The sequence below is a fragment of the Triticum aestivum genome, chromosome 1A (assembly GCF_018294505.1).
Source record: "Triticum aestivum cultivar Chinese Spring chromosome 1A, IWGSC CS RefSeq v2.1, whole genome shotgun sequence".
NCBI classification, from domain to species: domain Eukaryota; kingdom Viridiplantae; phylum Streptophyta; class Magnoliopsida; order Poales; family Poaceae; genus Triticum; species Triticum aestivum.
Window position 1 is genome coordinate 446,267,008 of NC_057794.1, and position 15,213 is coordinate 446,282,220.

The 15,213-nt window shown below is 40.0% G+C and overlaps 1 protein-coding gene across 1 annotated transcript; it reads right to left on the reverse strand.

The window, feature by feature from the left end:
• Positions 1 to 210: 210 nt before the first annotated feature.
• On the reverse strand, positions 211 to 2,319 carry LOC123145230 (methyl-CpG-binding domain-containing protein 4-like). Its single transcript, XM_044564626.1, has 2 exons — positions 1,907 to 2,319; positions 211 to 920 (listed from the first exon to the last, which is right to left on the reverse strand). The coding sequence occupies exons 1-2, from the start codon at positions 2,243 to 2,245 to the stop codon at positions 435 to 437; spliced, it is 825 nt and encodes a 274-aa protein (XP_044420561.1). The 5' UTR covers positions 2,246 to 2,319; the 3' UTR covers positions 211 to 434.
• Positions 2,320 to 15,213: the final 12,894 nt, after the last annotated feature.

Here is a 15,213-nt window from a genome sequence, read left to right on the forward strand (position 1 = left end):
GAATGGAAAGGATACACGGATACACGAAACATATGGATGCACTAGATATGTTGCTGTAAAGATGCATGACATGCATATGTATTGCTTGATGAGGCCCACTAGTGATAGCTTGCGTTGAGGAAAAAAATTCAATGTATATGGCTCAGCCTACTTTTTTTCATGGGGTATCTTTATCCATATGCCATCATAGTTGAAAGATACACCGGCATGTATAATGAAGGTGAACAATTTTATTCAGAACATGAGAGTGATTAACAACCCACACTAAAAACAAACAAGGATAAAACATTGTGATGGAGAACTATCACATTATTAAGCACCATGCATGACACAGAGGCATCCATAAAGTTCATACTACCATAGTACCTAGTTATTGCCACTGCCGCTGCCGCTCGGGTAGTAGCAGTAATCAGAATCCGAACACGTCCATCTCCTCAAACTTTTTCCCTCTCGGCCTTGGCAACCCTCCATAGTGAGCTCTCTCTCACGGTCGCCGGAACGATCTTGGGCGCGGCGAAGGAGAACTTTGATGCCGGCAGGTTCGCCCTATACTCCGGGTTATCCTGGAGGAACTTCTCCACGTCGCTGCCGGACCGCGCGCGCTTCCCGTTGGGTAGCAAGTAGTAGGTGTCCATCTTGGACAGGTCACGCCGCATGATCACCAGCCGCTCCGTCGCAGGTGGCGGGCGCGGGATGCCTGGCTTGTCCATGACCCAGATGCAGCTGCTGTCGCACGGAATGTCTTCCGGCTGCTTGCAGGAACGGCCGGCGCTGGGGTCCCTGTCACAGAACCAGGGGTCCTCGGCTAAGCTCTCGCGGATCGTCTCGAACTCCTCTTTCGTTGGGATCTTGCGCCATTTCTTACATTTGTAGCATTGGACCGTGTACATGCCGATGGAGTCCTTCAAACTTTTCTTAGTCTGTCAAATCATCCCAAATTAGTTTAAGGTGGCACGTGTACTAGTAGTTGGTTGTATCAGGCAAGACAAACAGATTATATGAAGTACCAAATTGAATGTACATGGTTAGGACATCAGAAGAATTATCTAATGAAGTAATAACATGAATAAAGTGAGAATATGAATGTACATGGTTATGAAATCTAAAGAATGGAAAAACAAGAAGAAAAAATGCCAAGGACGCGTAGAATTTTCTCAAGTTCCATATCGCTTACTTTCTGACAGTCCTCCCGTACTCTATCCATTATCCTCATCATAAGGTTCATTAGGAAACAAACAAGATTTGCTTGCAAGAGCTTGGTGTTTGAACGAATTAAATTTTGAATGACATGTTTCTTATAGTATGATAAATGGAACCACATATAATTTTTTACTCCCTCCATTTAAAAATATATTGCACATTAGCCTTGGTGAAAATTTATAAATATTGGTCAAAATATATGACGATCATTGTGTTGCTGTCAACAGGAAGGGAAACCCTATCCCCTTCTGCCCCGGCTCGGAGGCGCGGAGCTGGCGAGTCACAACCACACAGCTTTCCACCGAAGAACACCAATCCAAAGAAGAATCAACACTTGCTGGAACTTCCAATCTCCACAGAAAAACTAATGTTCGGACTCAGAACCGAGGAGCACCCACCAACCACATCACAACCACAAGGCACCGTCTACGCCCAACCGGAGACAGGTTTCAAGCTTTCGCTAGGAATCCGGGTCAGGATCTAGAGGATAAACCTAAGTGGCACCTCTAGGGAGAAAATCAACACACACACACACACACACACACACACACACACACAAGCATGTTACCATGACCGGAGAACCAAACAAGGGTTTCCCCGGAATCGATCCTACACCACCAGCCCCGCTAGAACCAGATCCAGCGATCAAGGCTACAAAGCAGACAGGGCCAGTGGGGGAATTAATTGAGGAGGAGATGAGCTTGACCTTCAGATCTGGAGCAGAAGGTGGGGAATCCGGGTTGCGACCACAATCAGCCGAATCCTCTCCACCCGTGTAGCCAAGGAAGCCGGCTAGCACATCTGACAAATGCTTCCTCACCGTCCGAGGCCGCCGCCTTGGCGTCCAAGGTCCTCCGCTAGGGAACGAATCGGCAAAATTGTCACCACGACCTTCATCGCCAACCACACAGGCTGGCCCGGCGACCACCTTGGGTGGCGACATGGGACGGAGAGGGGGGAGGGTGTGGCGGCGCTGGGGAAACCCTAGTCGCCCTTGAGTCACCAGATTCAATGGAGTGATAGGAAAAAGCTCGAAGCCGAGCATCCAAAAAGTTGTTTGGGAGGACAATGTGAGGTGTGGCTGCTTTCTTTTATGTAATCTATGTCTTTTTAGATTAGTTGTCTTTCCTTTCTTTATTTGTTTCTTTTCTTCCCTTCTTGGCTTATCTCAACCCTTCTTTATCTTTCTGTTTCTTTCTTTATTTTTTTTTATATTCTTTGCTCACTCCTAGTTGTACTAATAACCTCTATTTGTCTTTTAGTTTATAAAAGTTGGAGTGGGGTTTTTACCCTACTGTTTATAGTCAAAAAAATTCCCAAGGCAATCCACTAGCAAGTAGTGTAGTCTGAACTCAAAAAACCTGTCAACAAAGTTAGTGGCATTCATTTTTATGGTTGATCCATTTTTTTAGAAAGAAAGGTGATCCTATTAGTAATCAACATAGAATGATTAGGTTTGGACATAATATTCTTAGATATCGACCTAGGAAGAAGAAGAAGAAACTAAAAAGAAGCATGAAACCATAATCGAATTGTGGAATTATCTCATCAGCCATCATTCCTAGGGTGAACTACATTGAGGGCATGATTAGGTCCATGGTGGTGGTTAATATGTGGGTGGTATGATGATGCTAGTTTGTGGTACTTATGTTGGGGGTAGATCAAGTGGTATTTATAAAGAACGAAATAAGTATAATTGCAAATACTCTCTCTATTGGTAAAATGGTCAATGTAAAAAATGGTGCCTATTATTGAGACGATTGAGTACTAGTAAAATTGTGAATTCACCAATTTTTACATCAAAAGTGAAGTAATTTACTATAGAGATATGACCTATACATGGCTATATTTATTGGTTATGCAAGCATACACAAGTACTAATTGTTGTTGAGATGATTTATTGGCATCAATCAATTGTTTTATTGAGAGAATATTGTAACACTAATTTCGTTGGAGAGGATTTCGTCATTTAATTGGCATTATGTATGTGATCAGATATATGTTTTTCGGAAACTAATGGATTTGTTGGACTCAATGAATTGGTTTTATTGATAATATACAGTGATATTACTTTTTAGAGGATTTTGACATCTGTTTAGTTGTAATCTATGTGGTGAGATATATATGCCTCCAAAGTTTTATGATAAAAAATACTCAAGAAATGCTTTAATATTGTATGTTAAGAAAGACATGCATGGTTAAGACTATGAATCTTATGACTACAATGAACACAACATAACTTTTTTGAGGTCACAAACATAAATTAGAAAGATAAAAAAGACAACAAACCAAAACCGGATCATAGATTTACCTCATTAGGCATAGCGTATGGGGTTAGTTACCTAGATGAGCCTATTTGATATTAGAAGTGGCAATTTTTATTAGGGGTGGACCTATAAATTTTGTGGAAATGGAGCATTTCTTGTATAATTGTAAAGAATTGAAGGTTTTTAATTAAAAATACAAAGAAATGCTATAGAAATTTCAATGTTTGAGAGGGGTAAGAGCATCAACTCATCACTAGATAGGTCTGCCCTTGGATGGTACGTGGAAAGGGGTTGTAATTTTTACTCAGCACTACAAAAGGAAACTACGATGTTTTTTATACTTTCCTGACTTCAATCATACTTTTAATGGCCATCATCACTTTTTATTTCTAAATAAAGTAGTTTGATCCATAATTTAGAGTAAGAAAGATATAGTTTTGTGTGCCCTTACCATTTATGCCGCCATTTTCAGTAGCACGTGGATTCAAGACATTAGCGATCACATCTATCAGAGACCAAGATTTAAATCACATATAAGAGGATGAAATAAACCAAGGTCGGTGACCACCACCTTGTATAGTGATAACCCACAAGCGTGGGGGATCTATTATAGCCTTTTCGATAAGTATGAGTGTCGAACCGAATGAGGGGATCAACATAGGATTAGTATTCTCTCATGTTCTATCAACCACTCATACAACTCGAAGCACACTAAATGTTTGCTTTACCTAGAAACAAGAAATAAATATACTTCGCAGGGATGAAAATATAGATTTACAAGACAATAAATAACATAAAAATAAGAGTTATTTTCTGGTTTTTAAAAGAACAATGAAGTAAAGGATTGTCCCTAAGCAATTTGATATGAAACTATCATGATAATCATCTATTGTAGGTTTTTATGCGGGAGAGGTCTATGCTAGCATATAGCAAAATCCATTGACTACAAGTACTTATGATTGGAACTATTAGTAAGCATCCGTAAATACTAACATGTCCATTCAGGTAAAACCCAACCATAGTATTAAGATCTAAGGTCCCGTTTTATCCTGTAACACTCCAGACACACCCGCCGGTGGTCGTTACTCCTGGCGGGATCTAGACTGGCCCCATAGATGAATACTAGTCTTTTCTGCGCACTTTGTCCTCACTCGTGCGCACCCGGGTGAAACTTCCCGGTCAGTCACCCATCATGAAACTACTCCAAGCTGAGCACGCTTAACTCTGGAGTTCTGTCCGAATGGGCTTCCAGAAAAGAACGAATTCCTTATTGATATGAGTAGTCTATCATCCCTAATAAGCCAGGCCATCACATACACCCCCACTCAGAGGAACCGACATCCTCGTCGGGCCACAGGAACGTTCCCTCTTGGCACATACGTCTGTGCATCCAGTCCGGTACATGTACCATGCCGTGTGCCACGACGGGTCACAAACATCATGAACAACATGACCATGGACCTGTCCACAAACATCCGTATAACCGCGAGGGTCGGCTCTGATACCAACTTGTAACACCCCGGACACACCCGCCGGTGGTTGTTACTCCTGGCGGGATCTAGACTAGCCTCATAGATCAGTACTAGTCTTTTCTGCGCACTTTGTCCTCACTCATGCGCACCCGGGAGAAACTTCCTAGTCGGTCACCCATCATGAAACTACTCCAAGCTGAGCACACTTAACTTTGGAGTTCTGTTCGATTGGGCTTCCAGAAAAGAAGGAATTCCTTATTGATATGAGTAGTCTATCATCCCTAATAAGCCAGGCCATCACACTACTCCAAGCCGAGCACGCTTAACTTTGGAGTTCTGTCCGAATGGGCTCCCGGAAAAGAAGGAATTCCTTATTGATATGAGTAGTCTATCATCCCTAATAAGCCAGGCCATCACATATCCCCTATGCAACAACTCAGAAACTAGGGTTTAGATTTTTGTCACTCTTGCAAACAACCATAAGCAATCACAAATTGCAACACTCTATAGCGGGGATCCCACACAAGTGCACAAATGGTGGGCACCATAGGACATCACCATAATAACATACAACTCAAATCAACCATAGCGTATCACAATTAACCCATACGACAAAAAGAAAATACTCAGACATCAAAGAGATGCACCAAATCATTGGATATTAATATATAGCATCAAACATCATGTTCAAGTAGAGATTACAACATGTTGCGGGAGAGTAGACCACTGCATAGAGAGCCAGGAATATGTTGGTGAAGGAGACAAGTTGATGGAGACAATCACGATGATGATGGTTCCCGGGCCGGCGCTCCGGCGCCAGCGAAAGAGAGGGCGAGAGAAGTCCCCTCCTTCTTCTCCTTCCTTGGCCTCTCCCCTTGACGGGGAGAGGACTCCCACTCTGGTCCTTGGCCTGCAAGGCCCCCGAAGGGAGAGAGCCCCTCTGAGATCGGATATCTCTTCTCTTTGCTTCTTAGTTTTCCACTCTGTTTTGGTACAATATCTGAGACCGGGCATCGTTTCTTAAATATTAGGAGATCTGTATCTACGATCAGGCTGAAATTTTAACAAGATTATTTTCCATAAGTTAGCCTTCTTGCAGCGAATGAATGGTCTCAACCAAATTAGGGAGCTCCCATGCGAGTAGTGTCGTACCCGCACCGTATGGCCGTGTGGTGCCCTCATGGCTCCCTCGGTCTCCTTCTTCTGGCTTAAGGTGTCTTTATTTCTATAAAAAACAAAAAAATGAGCTCATTCCGGCTTCGTGATTTTTTACCTATATTTCCAAAAACACTAGAAAATAGGAACTAGCCTTTGGCACTAGACTAATAGGTAGTCCAAATAAAATAATATATTTTTTACCAAACATATGTAAAACTGGTATGATAATAGCATGAAAAATAGATATGTTTGAGATGTACCAGTATCCCCAAGCTTAATCCTTGCTCATCCTCAAGTAGGTAGATGTTAAAATGAAGATAATAACCTGGCATAATCTTGATTAATAATGTAAAGCGTTGTGAACTCAAGATAAAAGTGATTCAAAGAAATAGTCTATAGTTAATAACAAGCAAGTAACATCATGATATGCAAAAGATACTCTTGCTTTTCAGGGTTCAATGCCTTTATGTCATACCAATCAATACTCATATGTATTAAATTCATGGTTCCAATTAATCAAGGCTTTATAATATCCAAACACCTTATCATAACACAACCCAGAGCGTCGGTCAAGTAACCAAATCCATGACTCTTCATTTTCAACTACTCAGCAGTTCTCCCAGTGCCCATGTCACAAGACTTGATCTTCGCACGTAAATGTGACATATAATGATGATGGAGGTTTTAAGAGAAGTCAAAAACTAAGAAAGGCTCACACCAATGCAGATGACCATTAGGCAATGGTGAAGCCTTACAATCGATACAGGTGTGAGGAGTAGGGCTTGCCACCCAACGGATGCACTATGGCTATAAGTGTATGAAAGCTCTCCAAGTGAACTAGTGCGGTGTGCATCCAAATTGCTTGCTCAGAAAACCTAGAGCATTTTGAGCAAGCTCATGATTGGAATATGCAAGCCAAGTTCTATAATGTAAGGATCCCACTAGTATAATGATGAAACATATGAAAGCTCTCTATATCAAGTACATGGTGATACTTTGAGGCACAAGTGTGTATACAGGATAGTAGTGTGCCCCCTCTCTCTTTATTCTCTCTCTTCTTTGCTGGGCTTTTTGGCCTCTTTTTCATGGGCTCTTTTTGGCCTATATTTTTTATCCTCATAGTTAGAGGTGCACTCTAGATGACACCACCCTTTTATTTACTCATAACTCTGAAAAAATGAGGACCTGCTACTCTCTCTAAGGTAAAAAGCATAAAACATGATAGCCCCCGAATCTCCATTAAGGAGAATGTATATCCACCTGTCTCTAATTTGTGGGATTTGCACCATGTTGCCTCCAAGGAGCTCCCTGTGATCATTCATAACTTTTCTCCATCCTTTGATTGTGAGGTCTACATCTCTTCGAGAAATCTTGTATGCACTGTGGTGAGGCATAGGCAGACTTAGTTGGAAGCTAATAATATCCGTGTCACCTTTCATATGCATCAGATGAGGCACACAATCCTTCAGGAGTTTCTGTTGAAGAACATAATAATAACGTAGTTAGCAATGTAGTTTAGCTTTATAAGAATGTAAGCAAAAGATGCACTAGTGTCATAATAGTAAAAAATCTTACCATGCTATTTCCATGGATGTTACCATAGTTCAACACGTGGACTAGTGGCACGTATTGACCATAATGTGGAGAAGTTTCATAATTGTTATTGAAAGTCTCAACCTCATCATCATCTATGAGTCACATAAGAAGTCATCATTCTAACACATTCTAGCACATAACTCATCATCATCATAATAGCAACTCCTCCTCATCATCATAGTCATAACCAACACTATTTAATTATTCTTAGAACATGATGAGTACTAGCTAGGACCTGCTACTCTCTCTAAGGTAAATAGCATAAAACATGATAGCTCCTGAATCTCCATTATGTAGAATCGAGATCCACCTGTCTCCAATTTGTGGGCTTTTCACCATGTTGCCTCCAAGGATCTCCGTGTGATCATTCATAACTTTTCTCCATCCTTTGATTGTGAGGTCTTCATCTCTTCGAGAAATCTTGTATGCACTATGGTGAGCCATAGGCAGGCTTGGTTGTAAGCTAATAATATCTATGGCACCTTTCATATGCATCAGATGAGGCACACAATCCTTCGGGAGTTTCTGCTCAAGAACATAATAATAACATAGTTAGCAACGTAGTTCAGCTTTAGAAGAATGTAGGCAAAAGATGCACTAGTGTCATAATAGTAAAAAATCTTACCATGCTATTTCCATGGATGTTACCATAGTTCAACATGTGGACTAGTGGCACGTATTGACCATAATGTGGAGAAGTTTCATAATTATTATCGAAAGTCTCAAAATCAGTAGTAAATGAGACAAGATGATTTTTCTCCTTGCAAGTTAGTTCAGAGCCACCAGTGTTGTAGGTTTTGTCTACTACCTTCCGTACATTTCTCAAAAAATGGAAATAAGCTATCAACTATTTTTAAATAAACAATATAAATTATGTAACAAATTTATTCGACAAACTTACATAGAAGTAGAATGGGAAGCATACCCACATTCACCCAAATGTCGATATTATCTTCAACATCATCTTCAGGACGAATAAAGGTTATTTGCATATCCTCTTGAAATTCACAGGCCTTGCATAGAGCTCTCCAATTTGAGCAACTAAAATGTTTGTGATTAATTGCATTGTATACCTTAACCACAAAAGCGTCACCATGTTGAGTCCTAAGGTGAGCTATCTTTGTCTCCATATTGTCACTATCTTGGAAATCGAGCTTATCCAAGACAAACAGTCATGCATGGCAGGGGATGCACTAGTTGAATTGTAAAAACAGAAATTACACATTGAAGCAAATAAGCACAAGTCATTCTTAATTAAAAAAAATACTTTTCGTCGTTACGTACCATAAAAATATCGAAGGTCTCTTCCAGCTTGATGGTGAAGAATCTACCATTTTCCAAGTGATGCCTGTCACACATACCCTGGTCGTCATTGCTGTATTCGCACTCAGGGATCCTATCATCGTCAGACATGTCCTGTGTTCATAATTCAAAGATTATAAATCCATGACTATTACCATAAACTCAACACACAGATCACTATTCATCATTGGTTGACTTTCGGTCTGTCGAATCTTACTTGAAACTCTCATTTCACGTGGTGTATATGGCGAGCACTCCCTCTTTGATATATTCGACCGTCGGTGATGGTCGCTCCTCCCTTAATTCCCGAGTGCATTACACCAAAATGTCTAGCACACGGTAATGAAGGAGAAGTGACCCCCACGACAATAGTCAGGATCCTTCCTCTCTGATATTTTGACCATATATGGTGGACATTCCCTCACCGATTTTTCGACGATCGATGATGGTTGCTCTTCTCTTCCTTTCCGTGCATTACCAAAAGGTATATCACGAGAAAGAATAGGAAGAGAGACCCCCACGACAACAATCAACATTCTTCTTCTCTCGTATAAGGTGGGAACTCTCCCTCACTGATTTTTGACCATCATGTATGGAGCCCCGATAGACTTAAAGCCAACCCGAAATGTCGTTTAATTCTCTTTCCGGCAAATCAAGGGCACTCGATATTTCCTATATATTCTAGCACAAGTCATGCTAAAATTCACGAAAAATTCTGGCACGCCTTTGCTAATATAGGACATATCGAGCGCGTGAAATTTGCTGGAATGGAAATGAATCAACACTTCGGCAAAACATAGGCTAGTAGGGCGAGCACATATCCTTCATTTTAGTATTTAAGCAACCACATAGACCATGTTTACTCACTATATATGATGGTTGTTGACAATGCAGGTGTCGTCGGTGATCTTCTGGGCGTCGTCGACCGGCTCATCGGTGATGTACCTTGCACCACGCATGAGCATTCACAGATGAGCATTTATATAGAAAATTTCAAACTTGGCGCTCATTGCATTTCAATGGTTCAATATTGGAAAAAACATTTCAATATATCTTATAACCCTAACATTTCATTTGGACAACAAGCATAACTAAATACCCTAGTTTTTCAAGAAAGCAGGTCTCTCTCGCTCTCTCTTCAACTTTGGCAATGTGAGAATGACATAAAAATATTTTGTAGTATAATTGGCAACAACATTTTTATATTTTATTTGATACCTAAAATACTTCAAGGTATTGGTTCAAAAGACCTACATTTACTGATCATTTTCTATTTTTCAACTCTATTCTATTGAAAACACCTACATTTACTGAAAATTCTCTACTCTATTCAAAACACCTACATTTACTGAAAATTTTCTATTCCATTCAAATAATCTACATTCTATTGTATTCAAAAAACATTGCTAAACCTATTGTCTATAAGAACACAGGGAAGAGGTCGGTATGGAGAGAGGGAGGAGGAAGGCAGGGAGGAGGGTAGCGAGAGAAGGGTGGCAATAGGAGGAGGAGGGAGGAGGGCGTGGACGAGGGCAACAAGAGGAGGAAGGAGGGGAGGCGGGCGGCGAGAGGAGGAGATACCTTGGGGGAAACGACGGGCAATTGCGGCGACAGAGAGAGTGTGAGGGGAGAGTGATGAAGGAGAGAACGGGTCTGCAGGCAGAGGAAGAGGATAGCACCCGCTAGTAGTAATGTGGGATCCGGGCCGGCGCTACTGCTAAGCCCATTAGCTGTAGCACCGGGATAGTGTGCACGCTACTGCTAAGTGGGATAGTATCTCCTACCCTGGGGTGCGGTGTGGCCCACTTAACAGTAGCACCTTGTGGCCTACCCCGCGTTCCTGCTAAGTTGTACCACTAACGCATGTTCCTCCCAGCGCTACTGGTACTTAACAGTAGCATCGTGGACTTAACCAGCGCTACTACAAATATTCTACCTATAAGCTATTTCCTAGTAGTGGTAGTGTTGATTACATCTTGTAGTTGATGCTAGTTGGTTTATTTGCTGGAATATTATATGCTCAAATCCTTGATGATATTCAATACCCCTCTGATCATGAACATGAATGATGTCTACTATGCAACTTTATTTTTGTAGACTCGTGTTGGGCCTCCAAGCGCAGAGTTTTGTAGGATAGTAGCAATTTTCCATCAAGTGGATGACCTAAGGTTTATCAATCTGTGGGAGGCGTAGGATGAAGGTGGTCTCTCTCAAACAACCCTGCAACCAAATAAAAAAGAGTCTCTTGTGTCCCCAACACACCAAGTACAATGGTAAATTGTATAGGTGCACTAGTTCGGCAAAGAAATGGTGATACAAGTGTAGTAATGATAGTAGATATTAATTTTTGTAATAGTAACAATAAAAACAGCAAGTTAACAAGTAACAAAAGTGAGCACAAACGGTATTGCAATGCTTGAAAATGAGGCCTAGGGTTCATACTTTCACTAGTGCAATCTGTCAGCAATGCTAATATAATCGGATCATATAACCATCCCTCAACATGCGATGAAGAATCACTCCAAAGTTCTTACCTAGCGGAGAACATAAGACGAAATTGTTTGTAGGGTACGAAACCGCCTCAAAGTTATCCTTTCTGACCAATCTATCCAAGAGTTCGTACTAAAATAACACCAAGTTATCCTTTCCGATCGATCTGTCTAAGAGTTCGTACTAAAATAACACCATATGATACACATCAACCAACTCTAATGTCACCGTTAGTATCCGTGAGTTGATTATACGATATGCGTCAAAAAATTCAGACTCATAATACTCAATCCAACACAAAGAACCTCAAAGAGTTCCGCATGATTTCTACTAGAGAAACAAGGACGAAAATGTGCATCAACCCCTATGCATAGATTACCCCAATATCACCTCAAGAATCCATGAGTTGAGTGCCAAAATATATATCAAGTGAATCAACATGATACCCCATTGTCACCACGGGTATTCAAATAAAGACATACATCAAGTGCTCTCAAATCCATAAAAGTATTCAATCCGATAATGAAGAAATCTGAAAGGGAAAACTCAATTCATCACAACAAGATAGAGAGGGGAAAACACCATATGATCCAACTATATTAACAAAGCTCGCGATACACTAAGATCGTGCCAAATCAAGAACATGGGAGAGAGATATTAAACATAGCTACTAGTACAAACCCTCAGCCCCGAGGGTGGACTACTCCCTACTCATCATGGTGGCCGCCGGGATGATGAAGACGGCCTCCGGTGATGATTTCCCCCTCCGGCAGAGTGCGGGAACAGGGTACAGATTGGTTTTTTGTGGCTACAGAGGCTTGCGGCGGCGGAACTTCTGATCTAGGGTTATTCATGGGGGTATATATATATAGGATTTTGCAGCATTGGAATCACGCGAAGATGGGCCACGAGGGGCCCACAAGGTACCAGGGGAGCCAGCCCCACCTGGCGCGCCCTGGTGCCTTGTGGGGCCCTCGTGGCTCTTTTGGCCCTCCCGTGAAGATTCTAGTGCCTCTTTTCTTCCAGAAAAATCGTCAAAAAGTTTCGCTGCATTTGGAGAACTTTGATTTCTGCACAAAAAACAACATCACGGTAGTTCTGCTGAAAACAGCGTCAGTCCAGGTTAGTTCCATTTAAATCATATAAAATTGCACCCAAACCTTATAAAATTGTTGTAAACATGGCCTGAATACTTCATAAATTATAGATATGTTGGAGAAGTATCACCATCCCCAAGCTTAATTCCTACTCATCCTCGAGTAGGTAAATGATAAAAGAAATAATTTATGAAGTGTGAATGCTAGCATAGTGCATAAGTTTGATCAATGATAATTTGAATCACTTTTCCTAGCATCATAACATCAACTCTTTCTCATGAAACACATCATGATAAAGTAGCAATTGAAAACGGATTTTTTGATGTGGAATGCTACCTATCATATTCCTCATATACTCTTCTCTTTTATACATGGACATTTGGACTTGAATGATTCAAAGCAATAGTCTATAATTTGACATGAGGACATCAATGCTCAAGCATATCAACAAGCAACCATGCCTTTCAAAATATCAACACTAAATAAAGCTATCCCTATCCCATTATGCACAATCATTGATCCATTCATGAAACACACTCAAATATTAACTATGCCCAATGCACAAGTCTGACGATAGTGTTCCCTAGTTGGTGCTTTATAAGAGAAGATGGAGACCCAATAAAAATAAAAATAGCATAAAGTAAATAAATAGGCCCTTCACAGAGGGGAGTAGAGATTTGTAGAGGTGCCAGAGCTCAAAGCTTAAATTCAAAGATAAAATTGTTTTGAGAGGCATGCTTTTCCTGCCAACGAAAACGACCAAGAATTCCCAATACTTTCCATGCTAGATACATCATAGGAGGTTCCCAAACATAAAATAAAGTTTATTTCTTTTTACACCATTCTTTCACAATCCATCGCTAGCCGTATCCATGGGTGCCTTCCATACCAACACTTCCCAAGGAATTTATTATTGACAACATAAATAAAATTTCTTTTCATTTCGAGACTGGGCATCCCTATTACCTGCCACACTCTCATGCAATGACAAGTGAATAAACACTCATCTTGAGAATAACACATCTAGCATGGAAAACATTGGCCACTGCCTTCCGCTTCATGAGTGGTACAGGCACACAAAAAGGAAATTCATTTTGAAAATTAGAGTTGGCACATACAAATTTACTTGGAACGACATGGAAATACCGCATATAGGTAGATATAGTGGACTCATTTGGCACAACTTGGTTTAGGATTTTGGATGCACAAGTAGTATTCCCGCTTAGTACAAGGAAAGGCTAGCAAATAGATTGAGAAGCAACCAACCAAGAAACGAAAACAATCATAAACGAGCATTAAACATAACTAACACCGAATAATGCACCACAAGTAGGATGTAATTTCATTGCATAACTATTGACTTTCATGCTTGCATAGGGAATCACAAACCTTAACACCAATATTCTTACTAAAGCATAATTACTCACCAACATTACTCACATATTATTATATCCATATCGCAAAACTATTGCAAGGAATCAAACTTATCATATCCAATGATCTACATGAAAGTTTTTATTATATCCCATCTTGAATGTCCATCACTTTGGGACAAATGTCATAGCTTTTACAAATTGTCATCACTATTATCAACTCTCATAATAATATAGGTGAAGCATGAGTGTGTTCAACAAACTACTCCAAAAAGATATATGTGAAGATGAAATGAGTAGTTAAGTAAATATGTAGCTATGTGAGGACTCTCTCCCATTTAAAAACTTTCATACCTAAGTATTTTATTAAAAACCCAAGCTAAAAAAACAAAATTTCATTCCAAGAATAGCACACATCATGTGATGAAGCAAAAACTTAGGCTCTACCGAGGCTAACCGATAATTGTTGATGGACAAAAGGTGAGATGACTACCAGAGTATACCCAACCTTAGATGCTTGAGACTTCTTGAAATATTATCTTGGGATGCCTTCGGCATCCCCAATCTTGAGATTTTGTGTCTGCTTAATTCCTTTTATATCCCGGATTCGATAATTCTTAAAAACTTCATCCACATAAAACTTGACAAGAACTCGTGAGATAAGTTAGTATAAATCAATGAAATAACCTTATCATTCTCTACTGTAGAAAATCACTAAAATTATAATTTAACATTCCATACTAAATGTCTCTGCATATTTAATACTCCTATCCCCAAATAGAATCATTAACAAGCAAACATAACAACAATCTATCAAAACAGGACAGTCTATAAAGGATGCAAGAAGATTCATACTTCTTTAACTCCAAAAATTCTGAAAATTTACCACACTGTAGAAAATTTGTCATAGCTTATTGTGTGAAAAGTTTCAACATTTTATCACATTCTGACTTTTCTCAAGAATTCACGCACTAGAGTGCAACTTTCTGTTTTCAAATAGCCACATATAGACTTGCAAAATAAGCATGGTAAAGGCTATACTTGACATTTTTATTGGAATTAAAGATGCAAAACATTATTATAAATAACAACAAGAAAATCCTAACAAAATAAAATGATGCTCCAAGCAAAACACATATCATGTGACCAATGAAAATATAGCTCCAAGTGAGGTTCCCGGTGATACATCCATTTTGCATCATGCTTTTATATTGATATTTATTGCATTATGGACTGTTATTACACATTATGTCACAAT